This window comes from Diceros bicornis, chromosome 25, assembly GCF_020826845.1.
Source record: "Diceros bicornis minor isolate mBicDic1 chromosome 25, mDicBic1.mat.cur, whole genome shotgun sequence".
Lineage (NCBI taxonomy): Eukaryota > Metazoa > Chordata > Mammalia > Perissodactyla > Rhinocerotidae > Diceros > Diceros bicornis.
This window is the reverse complement of record NC_080764.1, coordinates 47,366,375-47,383,162: the sequence shown is the minus strand read 5'-3', so window position 1 is coordinate 47,383,162 and position 16,788 is coordinate 47,366,375. Positions and strand designations below refer to the sequence as shown.

The 16,788-nt window shown below is 39.3% G+C and overlaps 1 protein-coding gene across 7 annotated transcripts in view; it reads left to right on the top strand.

The window, feature by feature from the left end:
* The window catches only part of LOC131421878 (sodium/hydrogen exchanger 9B2), an 83,508-nt gene extending 70,384 nt beyond the window's left edge, over positions 1-13,124 (top strand). For all 7 annotated transcript variants that reach the window (XM_058568784.1, XM_058568783.1, XM_058568780.1 and 4 more), the window contains 3 exons: positions 3,266-3,374; positions 6,769-6,905; positions 9,882-13,124. In XM_058568784.1, coding sequence (XP_058424767.1) covers positions 3,266-3,374; positions 6,769-6,905; positions 9,882-10,103 — 468 coding nt within the window. In that variant the 3' untranslated portion in view covers positions 10,104-13,124. The remainder of the gene's footprint in view (positions 1-3,265; positions 3,375-6,768; positions 6,906-9,881) is intronic.
* The last annotated feature ends 3,664 nt before the right edge of the window (positions 13,125-16,788 follow it).

Below are 16,788 nucleotides of genomic sequence, written 5' to 3'. Positions count from 1 at the left end.
ATGTCCTATGTAAAGCACAGTGCTCAGTCAGAATATGCTAATTATTTCTATAACTACCTCTAGAGCAGCAAACAATAAAAAGAGCATAAAATTTAATATATGGAAATTGGGATTCCAATCCCAGAGATTCTACTGTCTAGATGTGTAATCCCAAGCAAGTCACTTACCATCTCTAATACTCAGTTTCCTCAACTGTAAACTGAGGAAAATAATAATAATATCTAAAGAATTATTGTAATTCTTATGTGGGGAAAAGGAAATGAAACACGTGTAAACTCAGTGCTATAGCAATATTGTTATTGAGTTATGGTTTGAAAAGCTAAAATGTTTTATAAAATTTTCTTTGTGGCTGTAGTTTTCTGACATTATTTTGTACTTTTCTGCTTGGTTTTCCTTACAGTCTTGCCATTATTGTATTCAAATGCACTCTCTTTTTTAAAACGTTTTTTATCTATATTTTTCATCTATTTTCAAATCCAATGCTTCTTTTGCTGACCTTTATAGTTATGAGATGTTTTTCTTGATATATTTTGGATCTTCTGCATCTTGAAATGTTCTTCTCTCTAAGAAGAGAAGTGTCAACGTAAGTAGATATTTAATGCATGATGAAACTTACATTTCTCTTAACTTTCCCCTTTTGTCCATCCTGGAAGGTGATGTATATTTTTGAAGGTTCTTACTAATGGTGCATACAGATGTGTAACGTGGCCTTAACTTTCAGTGAGTCTTCCCTGAGCTCATATCTTCTTTTATACTTAGCCTATTCAAAGACTCCGTTTTCTTTCTTCTTTTTTTTTTTGCTGAGGAATGTTCGCCCTGAGCTAATAGCTGTTGTCAATCTCCCTCTTTTTTTTTTTTTTTTTTTTTTTTGCTTGGGGAAGATTAGCCTTGAGCTAACACCTGTGCCAATCTTCCTCATTTTGTATGTGGGTTGCTGGCACAGCATGTCTGATGAGAGGTGTCAAGTCCATGCCCGGGATCCGAACCCATGAACCCAAGCCGCCAAAGCATAGCATGCCAAACTTAACCACTACACCACAGGGCCAGCCCCTCCATTTTCTTTATAAACAAATTCATTTTAGTTTTGAAGTTATGAAAAAGCCACAAGAAACTACATTGTGGCTCTTCTCCCATTTTTAAGTTTTACAAGATATAAGCCCATGTCTGATGTTCAATTAGTCTAAAATGTTACAATCAAAAACCAAATTGTGAGGCCAGCCCCAGTGGCCTAGTGGTTAAGTTTGGCATGCTCCGCTTTGGTAGTCTGGGTTCAGTCCCTGGGCACAGACCTACACCATTTGTCTATCAGTGGCCATGCTGTGATGGCGGCTCACATAGAAAATAGAGGAAATTGGCAACAGATGTTAGCTCAGGGTGGATCTTCTCAGGAAAAAGCAAAAAAACAAAAACAAAACAAAACAAAAAAATTGTGGCCTTTGTCAAAGTTTAGAAATAAAAACAATTTGATAAAGAAAACTCTTTAGGCCTTTGCTTTCATTGGAGTTCTGAGTACATGAAATATTTTTGAGGACTTCCATTTTTCCAGTGTGATGGCCTCCCACACACAAAAAAATATGGTATATCATTTTAATTTGTGTTTCTCTGATTACTGAGTTTTAGTATCTTATGTGTTTTGGCCATTTGTGTTTCTTCTTGTATGAATTACTTATACATATGCATTGGCCATTTTTCTATTAGAGTCTGTCTTTTTCTTATTGATTGGATATTGCTCCTTATTCTGTTACACATAGTACAGATATTTTCTCCTGGTTTGTCACCTATCATTTTTTTTATGGTTTCTTTTGCCACAAAACATTTTAACTTTACTCTAGTCAATTGTGTCAATCTTTTCCTAGGGTTTTTGTATTATGTGTTATAAAGCTAGTACTTATATCAATTAGGGTCTTATAAGGAAAAAGAAATCATATACTCACTGGAATAGGGAAAGTTTATTATTAACCATACTGGGGATCAGATATCAAGGGGTTGTCTTGTAAGATGTAAAGAGGCCCGTAAAGAATATCGGAATAGCAGCTATAAACCCCTAGGACTGAGATGGAGCATCCCCTTCCACCTCCCCACCCCACCTGCTCCTGCCCCCAGGGCTCCAGACTTTGTTAGAGCCTTGGTTCACTGGATGCCAGAGAAGTTACCGTGGTGCCCTGCCTGCAGAATTTGCTGGAAATCTACTCTACAAACTTGCAGGAAATCCACTCTCTGGGGTACATGAGGAGGTATGTTGCCCAAGGGAGTTGGCTGTGAAGTCACCCCAGGAGTAGGCTGGGGAAGCTGCTGACTACTGAGTGCTGCTGGCCATGATGCACTCTAGGAGCCTGGCGCTGGAGCAGCCATCTGGGTGCTGCTGGCCGCCGTGCACTCTAGGAGCCTGGCGCTGGAGCAGCCACCTGGGTGCTGCTGGCCGCCGTGCACTCTAGGAGCCTGGCGCTGGAGCAGCCACCTGAGCTGCAGAAGCCTGTTGCTGAAGGATCCTCTAGTAGGAGCCACAGAAAACTGGAAGAGCGCCTCCCTCTTGCAATATCTCTTCGATGCCCTCTAGTGACAAAATTTAATATGGTCCAGCTAGCAAAGGAGAAAGGTTTAAAGGGTCCAGCTCCATTTTCTGCAGAGCAACGATGAAAGAAGGATTTGGAGCCACGGGGTAATACGTTAATAACTGGCACAGCACTTCACTGTACCTGTATTTTGTTTTTGTGCATGATTTGAGATAATCATAAAGAGTATTTTTTATAAAGATAAAATAAAATTGGTAACAATTTAAAGGTCCATCAATAAAGAAATGATTGAATAAACTATGGTGCTTCCATATCATAGATTACTATGCAGCAATAATGAGGTACATATCTAGATATATGTACAAATATTACAAGATCTTTAAATCATATCGTTGAATGAAAATTAACATAAAATTTTAAACTGGGAGATAACACTAAGTATTATAGTATGTACACACACACACATCATGTATTCAGAAGTAGAAGTCCTCCTGAGATTACTTTATAAGACTCTTTATAATTAACATCCTTTTGCAAACCAACACCAAAGCACCTCATATAATACCTTAACTGTTTTAGAAGTATCTTTATGCGATTCTTTGCTGTATTCTAGCTAATTTCTTATTTACAGATGCCACAGAGATAAAGCCTATCTCAGGTCAAATTGGCTCAAATTTAAAATTAGTAAAATTCTTAGAACTTCTAACTTCACGTAATAAAAATCCATGTGTGTGTTTGTGTGTTTCTTTCAGGCAGAGGTTGAAAAGATTATTGCAGTTGCCTGGGACATCTTCCAGCCCCTTCTCTTTGGACTGATTGGAGCAGAGGTATCTATCATATCTCTCAGACCAGAAACTGTAGGTAAGAATTTCAAAGTAGTACTTTTGCTGAAATCAACTCTTTTTATATTCAGTTGAAATATCTTTAGTAGGTTTATATTCAGTGGTTCCAACTGTCACAATTCTATAAAAAGTTAATAATGATCTAAGTCTGTTAAATAGTTGGTTAGAAAAGAATGTTTGTCAATGGAAGACAGTAAGTTTTATGCCTTTAATATTGTTCCTTGTAAAGAAAATGACACTGCTAACTACTATCAAGAAAATGCAGGCCTTAAAATTTTTTTCCAAGGATAAGAATGTTCCTCTAGCCTTGTCCTGATCAAGGGCCAGAATTTGAAAGATTACTAGTCAGTTCTATAATATGTATCCATGGAATAGAAATGTTTTTTCATTCATTCTTTTATTCATTCATACATTTCCAAGCCATCATGCTAAAACTCTTGACTCGTAGTACCTCACTTAAAAATTAATTTGCACGCATAAACAGACGGTCCCTGACTGACAATGGTTTGACTTAGGATTTTTTGACTTTACCGTGGTATGAAAGTGATGTGCATTCGGTAGAAACCATACTTCGAATTTTGAATTTTGATCTGTTCCTGGGCTACCGATATGTGGTGGGATTCTCTCTAGAGATGCTGGGCGGCAGCAGCAGCCGCAGCTCCCAGTCATCATGCATTCACGAGGCTAAACAACCCATAGGCTTACAACCATTCTGTACCCAGACAGCCATTCTGTTTCTCACTTTGAGTACGTATTCAAGAAATTACATGAGATATTCAACACTTTATAATCAAACAGGCTTTGTGTTAGATAATTTTGCCCAACTGTAGGCTAATGTAAGTGTTCTGAGCACGTTGAAGGGAGGCTAGGCTAAGCTAGGATGTTTGGTAGGTTAGGCATATTAAATGCATTTTCCACTTATGATCGGTTTATCAGGATGTAACCCCATCGTACATCGAGGAAGATCTGTACTCACCATTTCCTTCTTTCCTTGCATCACAGTAGTTTTCCGTCCATACTAGGGATCCCATTCCCTGCCACCTCCTTCTAGATCTCACACATAGATTCCTTCCCTTTTCTCATACATCTTCGGATATCCTTGTCACAGTTTTCTCTTCTTCAGAATTTAAACAGATTTTAATCTCTCCTAAGTTAAAATAATATCTTTCCATTCTGATACATGCGACAACATGGGTGAACCTGGAGGACATTACACTAGGTAAACTAAGTCAGTTACAAAAAAGACAAATACTGTGTGATTCCACTTATATGAGGTATCCAGTGTAGTCAGATTCATAAAGACAGAGAGGAAAATGGTGGTGCCAGGGCTTTGGGCTGGGGAAATGGGGACTTGCTGTTTAATGGGTATAGGGTTTCAGTTTTGCAAGATGAAAATGTTCTGGAGATTGGTTCAAAAGGGCAGGGGAAATGGGGACTTGCTGTTTAATGGGTATAGGGTTTCAGTTTTGCAAGATGAAAATGTTCTGGAGGTTGGTTCAAAAATGTGAATGTTTAACTTAATGCTACTGAACTGTACACTTAAAAATTAAGATGGTAAATTTTATGTGTATTTTACCACAATCAAAATTTAAATAAATATATATATACATATCCTTTCTCCATTTCATTTCCCCCCTCACCTACCACTCTCTCTCTCTCTTCCTTTTTTCAAACTTTTCTAAAGAGGTAATTGTTTCCCCCTTTTCCATTTCAGCTCTCATTCCCTTCCTCAGTACATTTCAGTCCAGCTTCTGCCAATCGCACAACTGACCCTGCTCTCACCAAGGTTATATTGCTAAATACTTATCAGTCTTTGTTTTACTCTATCGCTCAGCAGCACTTGATGCTATTGACCTCTTTAAAACACTTTTTACAGTGAATTTTCACGTTTTCCGGTGCCCGTTGAGTCCTGCTTCACACTATACAGGGCCTAAACGCTGCTCTTCCTCAAGTTCTTTCAGAAGCCTTCCATGCTCCACTCTGTCGTTTCCCTGAGCTCTTCTGCACTCAGTGCGGAATACTTATAAACTGTGTAATTCCAAAACCTGTATCTCTAAATCAGTATATCCAGTCGCTGATGGGACATCACCACTTGTAAATCCCACAGAACTTCAGACTCAGTGTCTAAAACTTCCTCATCATCTTCTCCCCGAACCGTCAATGTTCCCTCCTGGGAATGGCATCCTCTCTTTTGTATCTTGTACTTCAGGCAACAAATACTTTTGAAAATCTACCAACCTGGGAGAAATACCCTCCAACAAAGAGCCACAGAACTTTTCCGTAAAGACACCATATTGCAGATTCACAATAGAGCCTCCAGCAATGTCTGTCTGGTGTTTTACCAGACTTTTGAACTTCAGAAAGTTATTTATCCTTTCTGAACTTCGTTTTTTTTTCAACTGTAAAGTGAGAATAATTACCCCACAGGTTGTAAGGATTAAGTCAAGTAATGTGTTTAAAGCTTTACTGTAAGAAATACAGTAGAATACTGTAAGAAATACAGTATTTCTGGCACAGAAGTACTGGCACAGAGTAAGCACTCAACAAATGTTACTTTTTCAAAAACTACCCTATTACCTAGTGGCCACCTTAGCTGTGCCTTTCTCAGGTCCAGTAGCCTGCATTGCCCTAGTCACACTCTTATTTTGCAAGTCAGAGTGAACTTATCTCCATCAGCGAAGGATTCTGCAGGGCTGGATGCAGTAGCTGCACGTGTCGGCCGGGGCCAGTGGGCAGTCAGTGTGCACACCAGCATGGTGAGCAGAGTAGACTGCCAGTGTCTGTTCTGGGTGGTCAGTGCCCAGCCAGCTCTGTTCTGATTGCCCGATTGCCTCCAAACTGGCTGATAAATACTTTGAATATCACCTCTGGTCTTATGCTCGAAAGAATTCTCAACCACTTTGATGAAAATATTAATTTTTTCCTTTTCTATGCCCTCTTAACCTGTGTGTTTATACTGCAGTTACCTTTTAGTTGTTTATGTTTCTGTCTCCCTCTGACTTTGAAGTTCATAGAGGCAAAGTGTGTACATTATACATTTTTGTATACCACTACATGGTCCAAATCCTGTTATGCTTAGTTATAATTTAATAAATTCTGATTAAGCATATGGAAGAAAGTGTGGTTCTTGCTGTAAAGCATAAGAGAAATAACATTCAAATCTCCTTTGCAGAAATGCAAATATATTTAATTAATTTCTGGTTTTAATCTAGAGCAAACACCTTCTTTTAAACAAACGGTCTGATTGCTCCTTAATATTGATGTTTCGACAGATTGTGCCTAACCGTTTTTGTCTTTTTAATTTTTTAATGTTTTTAGATTATTTCTCTTGATAGAATTGTGAATCAATAATCATGAGATTCCATTTCTTCCCCAGTATTCCATTATGTCTAAAAATTGAGTATTTCTTACAGGCCTTTGTGTTGCCACCCTGGGCATTGCAGTACTGATACGAATTTTGACTACATTTCTGATGGTGTGTTTTGCTGGTTTTAACATAAAGGAAAAGATATTTATTTCTTTTGCATGGCTTCCGAAGGCTACAGTCCAGGTAACAATGGATCCTAACTCCTATTTCAATATGATCCCTTAAAATTTTGAATAAGAGGGCTTGTTCAAATTTGGTGAAAATAAGTAATTAAGTTTGATTTATGAAAAGAATTTATACTATATCTACTCTTTAAAAGTTTTATTTTTGGTGTACCTATTCCTTAAATATGACAGCTCATTTAAATTTCTTTAGATCATGAGGGTACAACTAAAAATCCAATAAATCCCTACACTACGGAAAAGCAGTAGTAGCAGGAGGGAGGAGTTTCAATTTCTATCAGTCACAGCTCTCTAAATCACCCAGAGAGAGAGTAGAGAGTTATTAACTCTTTTCATTTTAATGTCTTCTAAGAAGAGAGTGAAACAGAAATAGCATGGCTGGGCTGGCCCCGTGGCTTAGTGGTTAAGTGCACGCGCTCCACTCCTGGCGGCCCGGGTTTGGAACCCCGGCGCACACCGACGCACGGCTTCTCCGGCCGTGGTGAGGCCGCATCCCACATACAGCAACTAGAAGGATGTGCAACTATGACGTACAACTATCTGCTGGTGCTTTGGGGAACAAAAGGAGGAGGATTGGCAATGGATGTTAGCTCAGAGCCAGTCTTCCTCAGCAAAAAGAGGAGGATTAGCATGGATGTTAGCTCAGGGCTGATCTTCCTCACACAAAAAAAGAAAAAAGAAATAGCATGGCCCATTTTAGTATTTGTAAATACTTCAGTGTCAATATGATTTATGATCAGTTATGCTTGACCACAGTCTTTATATATAATGGAGAAAGATTTATTGAAAAACAACTCAGAAAATGCTTTATTGATTTCCTAGATTATTAGTTAATATTACATTTTTCAAACTAGCTGAACTTCCTGTTATCTCAATCACATGACCCAAATCTGTGCACTAATGGACAAGGCACTCACAGGTGCTTGAAGTTATCGACCAAATATTTCGTAGAGGACCTGTAATTGCTAATTAAATTAGAACTGTATAGATTATCATTTGTTATAAATACCCCTAATCGTATTGTATATTTTCAGACTAATTATAGCAAATGAGATTTAACTGTTCCATCCTTGATTATCTTGTAATTATTTAAATATGTAAATTTCTATTTCATGAAATGAAAATCAGATGTTTTTAATTTAGGAAGCTTTGAGGGATGTGTACGCTCTGTAACTATATGCCAGATTTGGTGTGGCTGTGGGCTTGGGAATTATCCCAGAGAAGTTTTTTTTCCATCAGACTTTGAGAGATGTCTGGGACATAATGGCTAAGAATACTGTGAGGTTAATATGGTGCAATAAGTGGGGGATAGTTTCGCCCTCACAGTGTCTCCAGCTTCTACACTACTTCTGATAACTTTAGTAGGTAAATATCAAAATAATTACTCTAGTAGCTTTGGTATGAAAGATTTGTTTCTAAAGGTTAAAATTTGAAAGATGGCACTTTCCTGCTATCAAAGCAAATTTAAAATAAGGAGAAATTACCTAAGATGTGTTGAATAATGTATATTCTGTGAGGTAAGTACTGTATAGAATTTTCTTTTTTCTTCTTTTGCCACTGCATAAGAAACAAGTCTTTCTTGTTATGCAGTTTTTCCATATTAGTGTTCTTCAAACCTTTTTGTCTATGATCTACTGTAAGAAATATATTTTAAATCACAACTCAGCATACATACAAACCCCGAAACATACAGACACATACACATTACACACACAACAGAGAACTGAAAGAGAAATATACATCGTAATGTGTGCAGTTCTTGCCAAGAATTCATGAAATGTTGAATTAGTTATGCTACAAGGTAACCTGGATAGCCCTCGAATACAGGGACTAAATGAGATAGATATTTATTTCTCTCCCACCAACAGTCCAGCGTGGGCATTCCAGAGGTGGCAGGGTGACGCTATCCTCAGCATTTGCCTTCCATCCATGCGTCCAACTTTCACCATTTCTCATTCAGGGGGAACAGGAAAAAGAATGATGTGCAAGTGTCCATTTCTCTTCAGGGAATAATCAACAAGTAGCATTTATCACTTTCACTCACCTCTTAATGGCCAGAACTTAGATACGTAGCTTCTTCTAGTTGCAAAGAAGGCTGAAAAAAATGTCTGTTTGGACAACAATGTGACCAGCTAAAACTCAGGAGTTCTAGTATAGAAGGGAAAAGGGCCATTCAGATATCGGTGGGCAATTAGTAGTCTCTGCCATTGTGTCTCATCCACACTGACTTTCTTTCTTCTGTTTCATTGTCCTAGAGGGTAACATTGTTGTGTTCTGTGGAATAAGGGAATAACCAGATTGATTAATACATTATTTTCCCATGTGCACTGATAATATTGCATTTTGCCTCTAAAAGAAAATGAGAGTTTTCATAATACTTCCCAGTAAATAAATTTTAAATAAAACATTTCACCAAGACTTAAGGCAAAGAGTTGACCAAATACCTAATAAGTCAACTTCAAGTTTTGAAGGTGTGTACCACTTTCACGTTTCTTATGTTTAACAATTAGTTTAGGCTCTAAAGCAATACATATACTTATGGTTGTTCATTTAAAACCTCACCATCTTCTAGTAAGTATCACTGCATTTTTTTCATCTTGTCCTTCCTTAATTCCAAGTTCCTAAAGACAAAAGAATGAGATGACCAGTAACTTTACTCATGAGGAATTTAGTATACAGAATCATGTTATAGTTAATTATATCATGAGACTGTATTTGCCTTGTGTTTTGAAATATATTTGCCTGATATTTGTTACCCTGCCTTCTGCAACTAGGTACATATGAATCACCATCCCTTCCCTGTGCAAGAGTAGGAGAGTTTTCAGAATACCAAAACCAACTGCAGTAGACTTTGAAAGCAAGGACTTTCTTATTTGAACAAAAGAACAAGCAATTTGTTTTTGCAAATGATAAAATAATTCACCTCTTTTCTATGTGCTTGTCTTATGTGTCCAACTTCACCATTAAACTTTCATAGGCTGCAATAGGATCTGTGGCTTTGGACACAGCGAGGTCACATGGAGAGAAACAGTTAGAAGAATACGGAATGGATGTGTTGACAGTGGCATTTTTGTCCATCCTCATCACAGCCCCAGCTGGAAGTCTCCTCATTGGTTTGCTGGGCCCCAGGCTTCTCCAGAAAGTTGAACATCAAAATAACAATGAAGAAGTTCAAGGAGAGACCTCTGAACAAGTTTAGAGGTGAAAAGAGAGAATGCTGAATATAATGATTGGAAAGCTGCTACCAGAGGCTACTTTTATCAAGATGGATATTGAAAGATGTAATATTTAAGCTTAAAATGTAACAGAACCAAAAGTGTGGCTATTTCTTTAAACAGCATTTTCAACCATTACCCTTTCCATGTGGGTGGTAATGTTCTACATCTCCAACCTGATCTCTCTACCTTCTTTTTTTTTTCCAAACACTCCATCATATATCTTAATCTGTGTGGGGACACACACACTTTAATGTACCACCACAACTTAAAATTAACATGGGAAAGATCAAGTTTGGTGTCCTGTTCTGGTAGCCAACAGCTCACTCTAAGTTACTGGTACTGTCACAGTTTTATGATGCATGGTCACCTAGCCTCTCATGCTTTGAATTGTTTTTGGATCTTCTTTTCTTTTTAAATACCATAATGTAATCTCTCATCAGTTTCTACCCTCACTTTCCCTGCTAATCTGCCTCTTCTCCATTTCTACCCTTCTTACTACCTTTCTGTGAATTATTGTAACTGATTGGTCCCACCAGAATTTTTAAGTACACAGAGTATCTCTCTTGGATCTTCCTCTTGCACCTATCTAGATGAAAGAACCCCTTATCCTACCTGCTGGCTGGCCCCACAGAGTCCTCCACTTCTGTGGCCCCTCTGAGTTTGCCTCCTGCTAAGGATTGCCCTGGTCCAGCCCTTTCTTGGTTGTTTCTTGTGACCTACATCTTCAGGCTCTTCCTGTTCTCTAGGTGAGAAAGGGCCAATTTTCAAATCTATGTCACTCTCATGAATATCATATTAATCAGGGTAAGTTAAGCTGCTATGAGGAAGAAACAAAAAATACAGTACTTAAAAGAAAATAGTAATTTATTTCCTTCTCATGAAACTGACTGCCTGGTCAATGCTGACAGGGTTGCTCTGCTCATGAGGTCTACTCAGAGACCCGTGTCCTTCTGTCTTGAGGCTCCACCATGCCCTAGCTTAGGCCACAGGTTAAAGATGGATCTCTCCCATGTCCCCTTTCTAGCCTTCAGGAAGAAGGAAAAAAGAAAGTCCAAGGCAAGCAATTTATTTTTAAGGAAGTGATGAGGGAGTTAGACATATCTCTCCTCTTACATTCTGTTGGTGATGACCACGTCCAGCTGTGAGGAGGCTGAAAAGTGTCATCTGTCAATGAGTGTTCACATTCCTAGAAGGATGGGAAGATCAGATTTAAAAGTCAGAAGTACCATTGTGTTGGGTATTGCCATCACTTAGCATATTCTTGCATGTTAACAGGGCTTTCTAAAGATGGTACCTTTAATCAAAAGACTGACTTCTGTGGCAGGAGTTTCAGACATTGTGACTTGCCAGGAGAGAAGACAGAAGAAAGGCTTGTCTGCATAGGTCACGCTTTATCCCACTTATTCAACAGACCATCTCTGCTTTTGTGTATCACCCATAAGTTCTCTTTACTCTAGGTCAACTCCTGCCTAGTTGCTAGAATAGTCATGTTCAAATACCGTGTACAGCTCTTATCATGTTGTATACCTGAAGCATTTATTACTTATTTGTTACTTCCCATCTAAACTCTTTAACCTAGAATTCAGAGTTCAATCTAATCTTGAAGTAGATATTAGATATGTATTAAATGGATGGATTAGAATATTCTGATCCCACCAAGCTGATCTGCATATAGCCTGTCCACTCCTCTCTTGTCATTAGACTACCATTCCAACCCCTTCCACCATGACTTTCATCTCTGTTCAAAACTAGCTTAACTTTTATTAAGCTAACATAATTTGAAGCCTGTTAAGGCATGCATATTTTATGGCAGCCTGACTCTGGTTACTCTGTGGTATTGTATTCCCTTAGTGTTTATGTTCTCAATTGGGACTGGATTAATTTATACCAAAGTTCAGATGGATCTTTCAAACTGAACTTCATTGGTTAGGTGCACCTTGGTGGTAGCACCGTAAACTTAATGCTCATCTAGTCCTTCAGAGCCTTTCACAGGCTCTGAAACTAGATTCATTCAACAAATACTTACTGAAAGGCTTTGGTGACCCAGGCACATTATTAAGACTGTCTTTAAGGATCTGATAGAGGAGACAGACAATTAAACAAGAGCTTGAAAAGCAGTGTGATAAGTGCTATGATGCAGGAAGTACAGGAGTGCTAGGGAGCTCATAGCAGGAGCCCCCACTAATCGGGGGAGGTAAGGTACAGTTTAGGCACAGCTTCCAGAGAGAGCAGGACCTCGGCTGGGACATAGGGGATGATTAGGACTTAGACGGCACAGGGCAACGTGAGGCCGAAGGCTGCCACAGTGAGTGCTAATTTCCGTGTTCATCAGTAGTTTTTCTTCAGGTACCAGGCTTTGAATACTTATTAATTTATACAAAATACAGTTAGTATAAGTAAAGGAGAATGTTTTTATAAATATCCAAGAGCCCAAAGAAGAATTAGAAATGGAAATTCAGCATGTATAAATAGTTGAAGAGCCCAGTAAGCCCCTGCCAATAGCCCATTCCATTTTGCCAAGCACACAGCAAGTTCTCTCCTCCCTCTCCTCGGTGGACAGCCACCATCTGAATTTCTGTGACTCTCTGTCAGTATCGGCCTCTGCAGGGCTCACTGTGTGAAGTCTTGGGTTTGTCACCACATCGTGAGTCACAGCTCTTCACTTATTTGGTGAACTCAGAGTTAACTTTGGATGCAGAGTGTTGACTCGGACCAACCAGACTTACCCCACCCCAACCACAGATAGAAACAATTACTCTAACCTCTGGGTGCCTGAAAGAAGGGTGTATGTGCCCTGCACATACTTCTGTCAGAGCACTTATAACCCTTTTTTCAATTTGTTTGCATGTTTGTCTCCCATTAAATCAGTCCCTTAGAGGTGGGAGCCTTGTCTTGGTCACCTTTGAATCCTCAGCACTTTGCACAGGGCATGGAACACAGTAGGCATTTAACAAATGTTTATTGACTGAATCAGTGAGGAGATCCTCTTCCAGTATAAGAAAACCACCTGCTACGTAAGAGCTCAGATCTTAGACTGCTTAGTCTGTTTTAGTCTGCTCAGGCTACTACAACAAAATACCACAGACTGAGTGGCTTAAACAACAGACATTTATTTTCTCACAGTTCTGGAGGGTGGAAGTCCAACGTGAGGGTGCCAGCATGGTCGGGCTCTGATGAGGGCTCTCTTCCTGGCTTCCCAACAGCCTCCTTCTTGCTGTGTCCTCACATGGCGGGGAAAGAGAGGGGGCTGGGGGAGAGCATGGAAGCTCTCTGGTGTCACTTCTTAGAAGGGCACTAATCCCATCATGAAAGCCCCCCCTTCAGGACCTCATCTAAACCTAATTGCTTCCCAAAGGCCCCACCCTTCCAAATACCATCATATTGGGGGTTAGGGCTTCAACATTTGAATTTGCAGAGACACAATTCAGTCCACAGCAGGAGTGCCAAACTTCCAAGGATGGTGCTAAACAAATAGTAAATTCTTGTTCTTCAGTGCCCTTCTTTTTTCTGGGGTCATTGCTATCCATCTCCCCTCTAAGAAGCTCTTTTCTTTTTGGCAGACTGATTAGGTTTCAGCTCTTTAAGTTATTTTCACATTCCAGTGTTTTTCTAGTATTAACTCCAAATAACCTCGATTAGGCTTGAGTGTCCTCAAAATTTCCTTAGCCATACATTTGCAAATGATCTCATCCATTACATTCTTTAAAAGTACTATTGATTATTTTTTTCTGATTACAAAATAATATATTTCCATTGCAGAAAATTTAGAACACAGAAAAGTACAAGGAAGAAAACTGAAACTACTCTTAATGTAAACACCCATTTTATTTTGATTCTTTTAAATTTTACTCTTGCAGTTTTGGGAGGTGTCTTGTTTTCAGAAAGATATATCATCCACTGAATTAGTTGGGTGAAAGGCAAAAACATAAATACTTTATATTTGACTTCCCTGAAAATATATAGATTGAAGAATTTTTATTGTATATAGTGAATGCTAAGGTTTCCAAAAAATCATTTATTCATGGTAATATTCAAACATTCATTTTGCAATGACTAAAACAGACAAATCCCTGCCTTCATGGAGCTTATGTTTTAAAACCCATTCATTCACTCACTCAAAATATAATGTGCCTGCTATGTGCCAGGCAGTATGGTTGGTGCTGCGGAATACAGCGATGAACAAGATATTCAAGGGCTCTGTTTGATGCAACTTGAATTCTAGTGGGAGATTGACACTGTGGGGAATACAAATATGAATAAGACACGATACTTGCCTTCAAGAACCTTACAAGGAAATAAGACATGTACAAATAGCTGTAATCCAAATGAATTATTCAAAAATCTTTTCGGTGAGGAGAACTTCTTAAAGGAGGTGATAACTTGAATTGGACCTTCAAGAGTGGATATGATTTGGATTGATAGGTTAATATTAGGGAGTAAGGTGAAGAAAGGAACAACTAGGCGGAGGACCAGCATATTAGCAAAGTTTGAAAACGGTGAAGTATAATATAAGGTATGATAAATGATTGACACTGAAGGTTGATAAAGGGAATTAGTGAGAGGTAAGACTGGAAGAGAAAATTGGCGCTTAATTCATACCAAATAGATCATTGGCCAAATTTCTATTTTTATTGAATTGCTTTCAGAAGTACAGAACCATTTATCTAGAAGATATTTTTAGGGGCCTGCCCCATGGCTTAGCGGTTAAGTGCGCACACTCTGCTACTGGCGGCTGGGGTTCAGATCCCTGGCACACACCGATGCACCACTTCTCCGGCCATGCTGAGGCGGCGTCCCACATACAGCAACTAGAAGGATGTGCAACTATGACACACAACTATCTACTGGGGCTTTGAGGGAAAAAAGGAGGAGGATTGGCAATAGATGTTAGCTCAGAGCCGGTCTTCCTCAGCAAAAAGAGGAGGATTGACGTGGACGTTAGCTCAGGGCTGATCTTCCTCACACACAAAAAAATAAAATTAAAGAAAAAAAAAAAGGGTAGTAAACTCAGGAGAGAGATTAAAAAAAAGATATTTTTAAAACTGCTTTCATCGTATTAAATTTACTGACAAATGCTGTCATGAATAAGATTCTCCTTGTTCCTCAGAAGTTTTTTGCTTTCAATGGCATTGTTGCTAATATAACCAATTTAATTATTTCTAAGTTACTATTAATTTTTTACAAGAAAAAGTATCAGACGTTTCTTTCGATGTTTTTTAAGCCATTGTTAAATTTTCATCATATTGTCCTTAAATAAATGAAGGACATTATTTTTAAACGTTTCAGAACATTTCTATATGAGTAATTTCTGTTGTTCTCTGTAACAGGTGGGAATTGCTTCATGCCATTTTGAGAGCAGGTAATAGCACAAGTTTTAGTTGACTAACTCAAATCTGCCTGAGCCCTCTGACCTGATGAGGATTCCAAAACTCCATTGGTTGATGTGCCCTCCACTTCCTTAGATGGACCCTAAAGCACTTAACCTCCAGCAGTCCATTGCATCTGGGGCACAGAGCAGTGCCCTGGAGGGCGTCAGGCTCCTCTCAAAGGTCTTGTTCACAGCTCTACCTTGGTCCCTCCTCCCAGTATCCTCGGGGATCTACCTGCTTTTCCTTTCCCCACCATGACAACAAAGCATTTCTTTAACCCTATAACCACAAAAGACCTTGTCTACTCTCCTAAAACAAGGGAGAAAATAACTTTCGATCCTTGCTGAGATGTCTACACCATGCTGAAGGTGGGAGGGGGTTACAATGAAAATAGAATTTCTTATTTAGTCACCCAAGAAAGAGTTGTAATTTGAATCAGATCTTAAGTGATAAATAAGAAAAGGAGAAAGAGAACATTCCCGATAGACAGAATAGCTAGAAAAAACACGGAGGCAAAAAGGAGTAATGTGTATGCAGGAGTGAAAGTTGTTCGGAGCATCAGGAGAAAAATTAGAAAACGGCAGTTTGTCTTTCTAAGAAGTTTGGACTTTCTCCGATAATAGTTGTTGCCTATATTTCAGGAAGCTTGGGGATTCCATTAGAGGAACCTTATGGACCACCTTTGGAATTGAGAACTCAAAGCTTCTGGGCCCACCCTCAACCAGAGCAGCCCTGTTTCCTAAGGTTACTACATAAGATTTCCTGGGCGGGGGCGGGGTGGGGGGGGGACGACGACGACGGACACCTAAGGTTCTATATGATAACAAGATATTGAGTGTTTACTTTGCACCAAGTCCTGTTCCAGACACTCGCCATGTATCAGTTCATTTATTGTCAAACCACCAGCGCACCCTTTACAGATGAGAAAACCGCAGCTCGAGGAGATCATGTATTTGCCTGTGTCCCATAGCTGTAAAGTGGCAGTGCTGAACTCTGAGCCCAGACAGTCTTGACCCCAGAGACTATGCCCTTCTGCGATTGCACTACATTTAAGTTGACCTAAGGGGTAACGTGATCTGAGTTTTGACAAGTTGCTTCTGGCATGTGCAGCCCCTGGCGCTTTTTGGCTAAAAGGCCCCGTGACGTCAACTCTGTGCCTGGACTTTTACACCCCAGTAGGCCAATATTCAGAAAAGAGTGGAAAGGAAAGACTTGAATAGGCTGAAAACACATCACGCGGCCCCAGGAAATCCCGGAACCCTCGCCTCCGCAGGCCAGGGCGACCACACGCCACCAC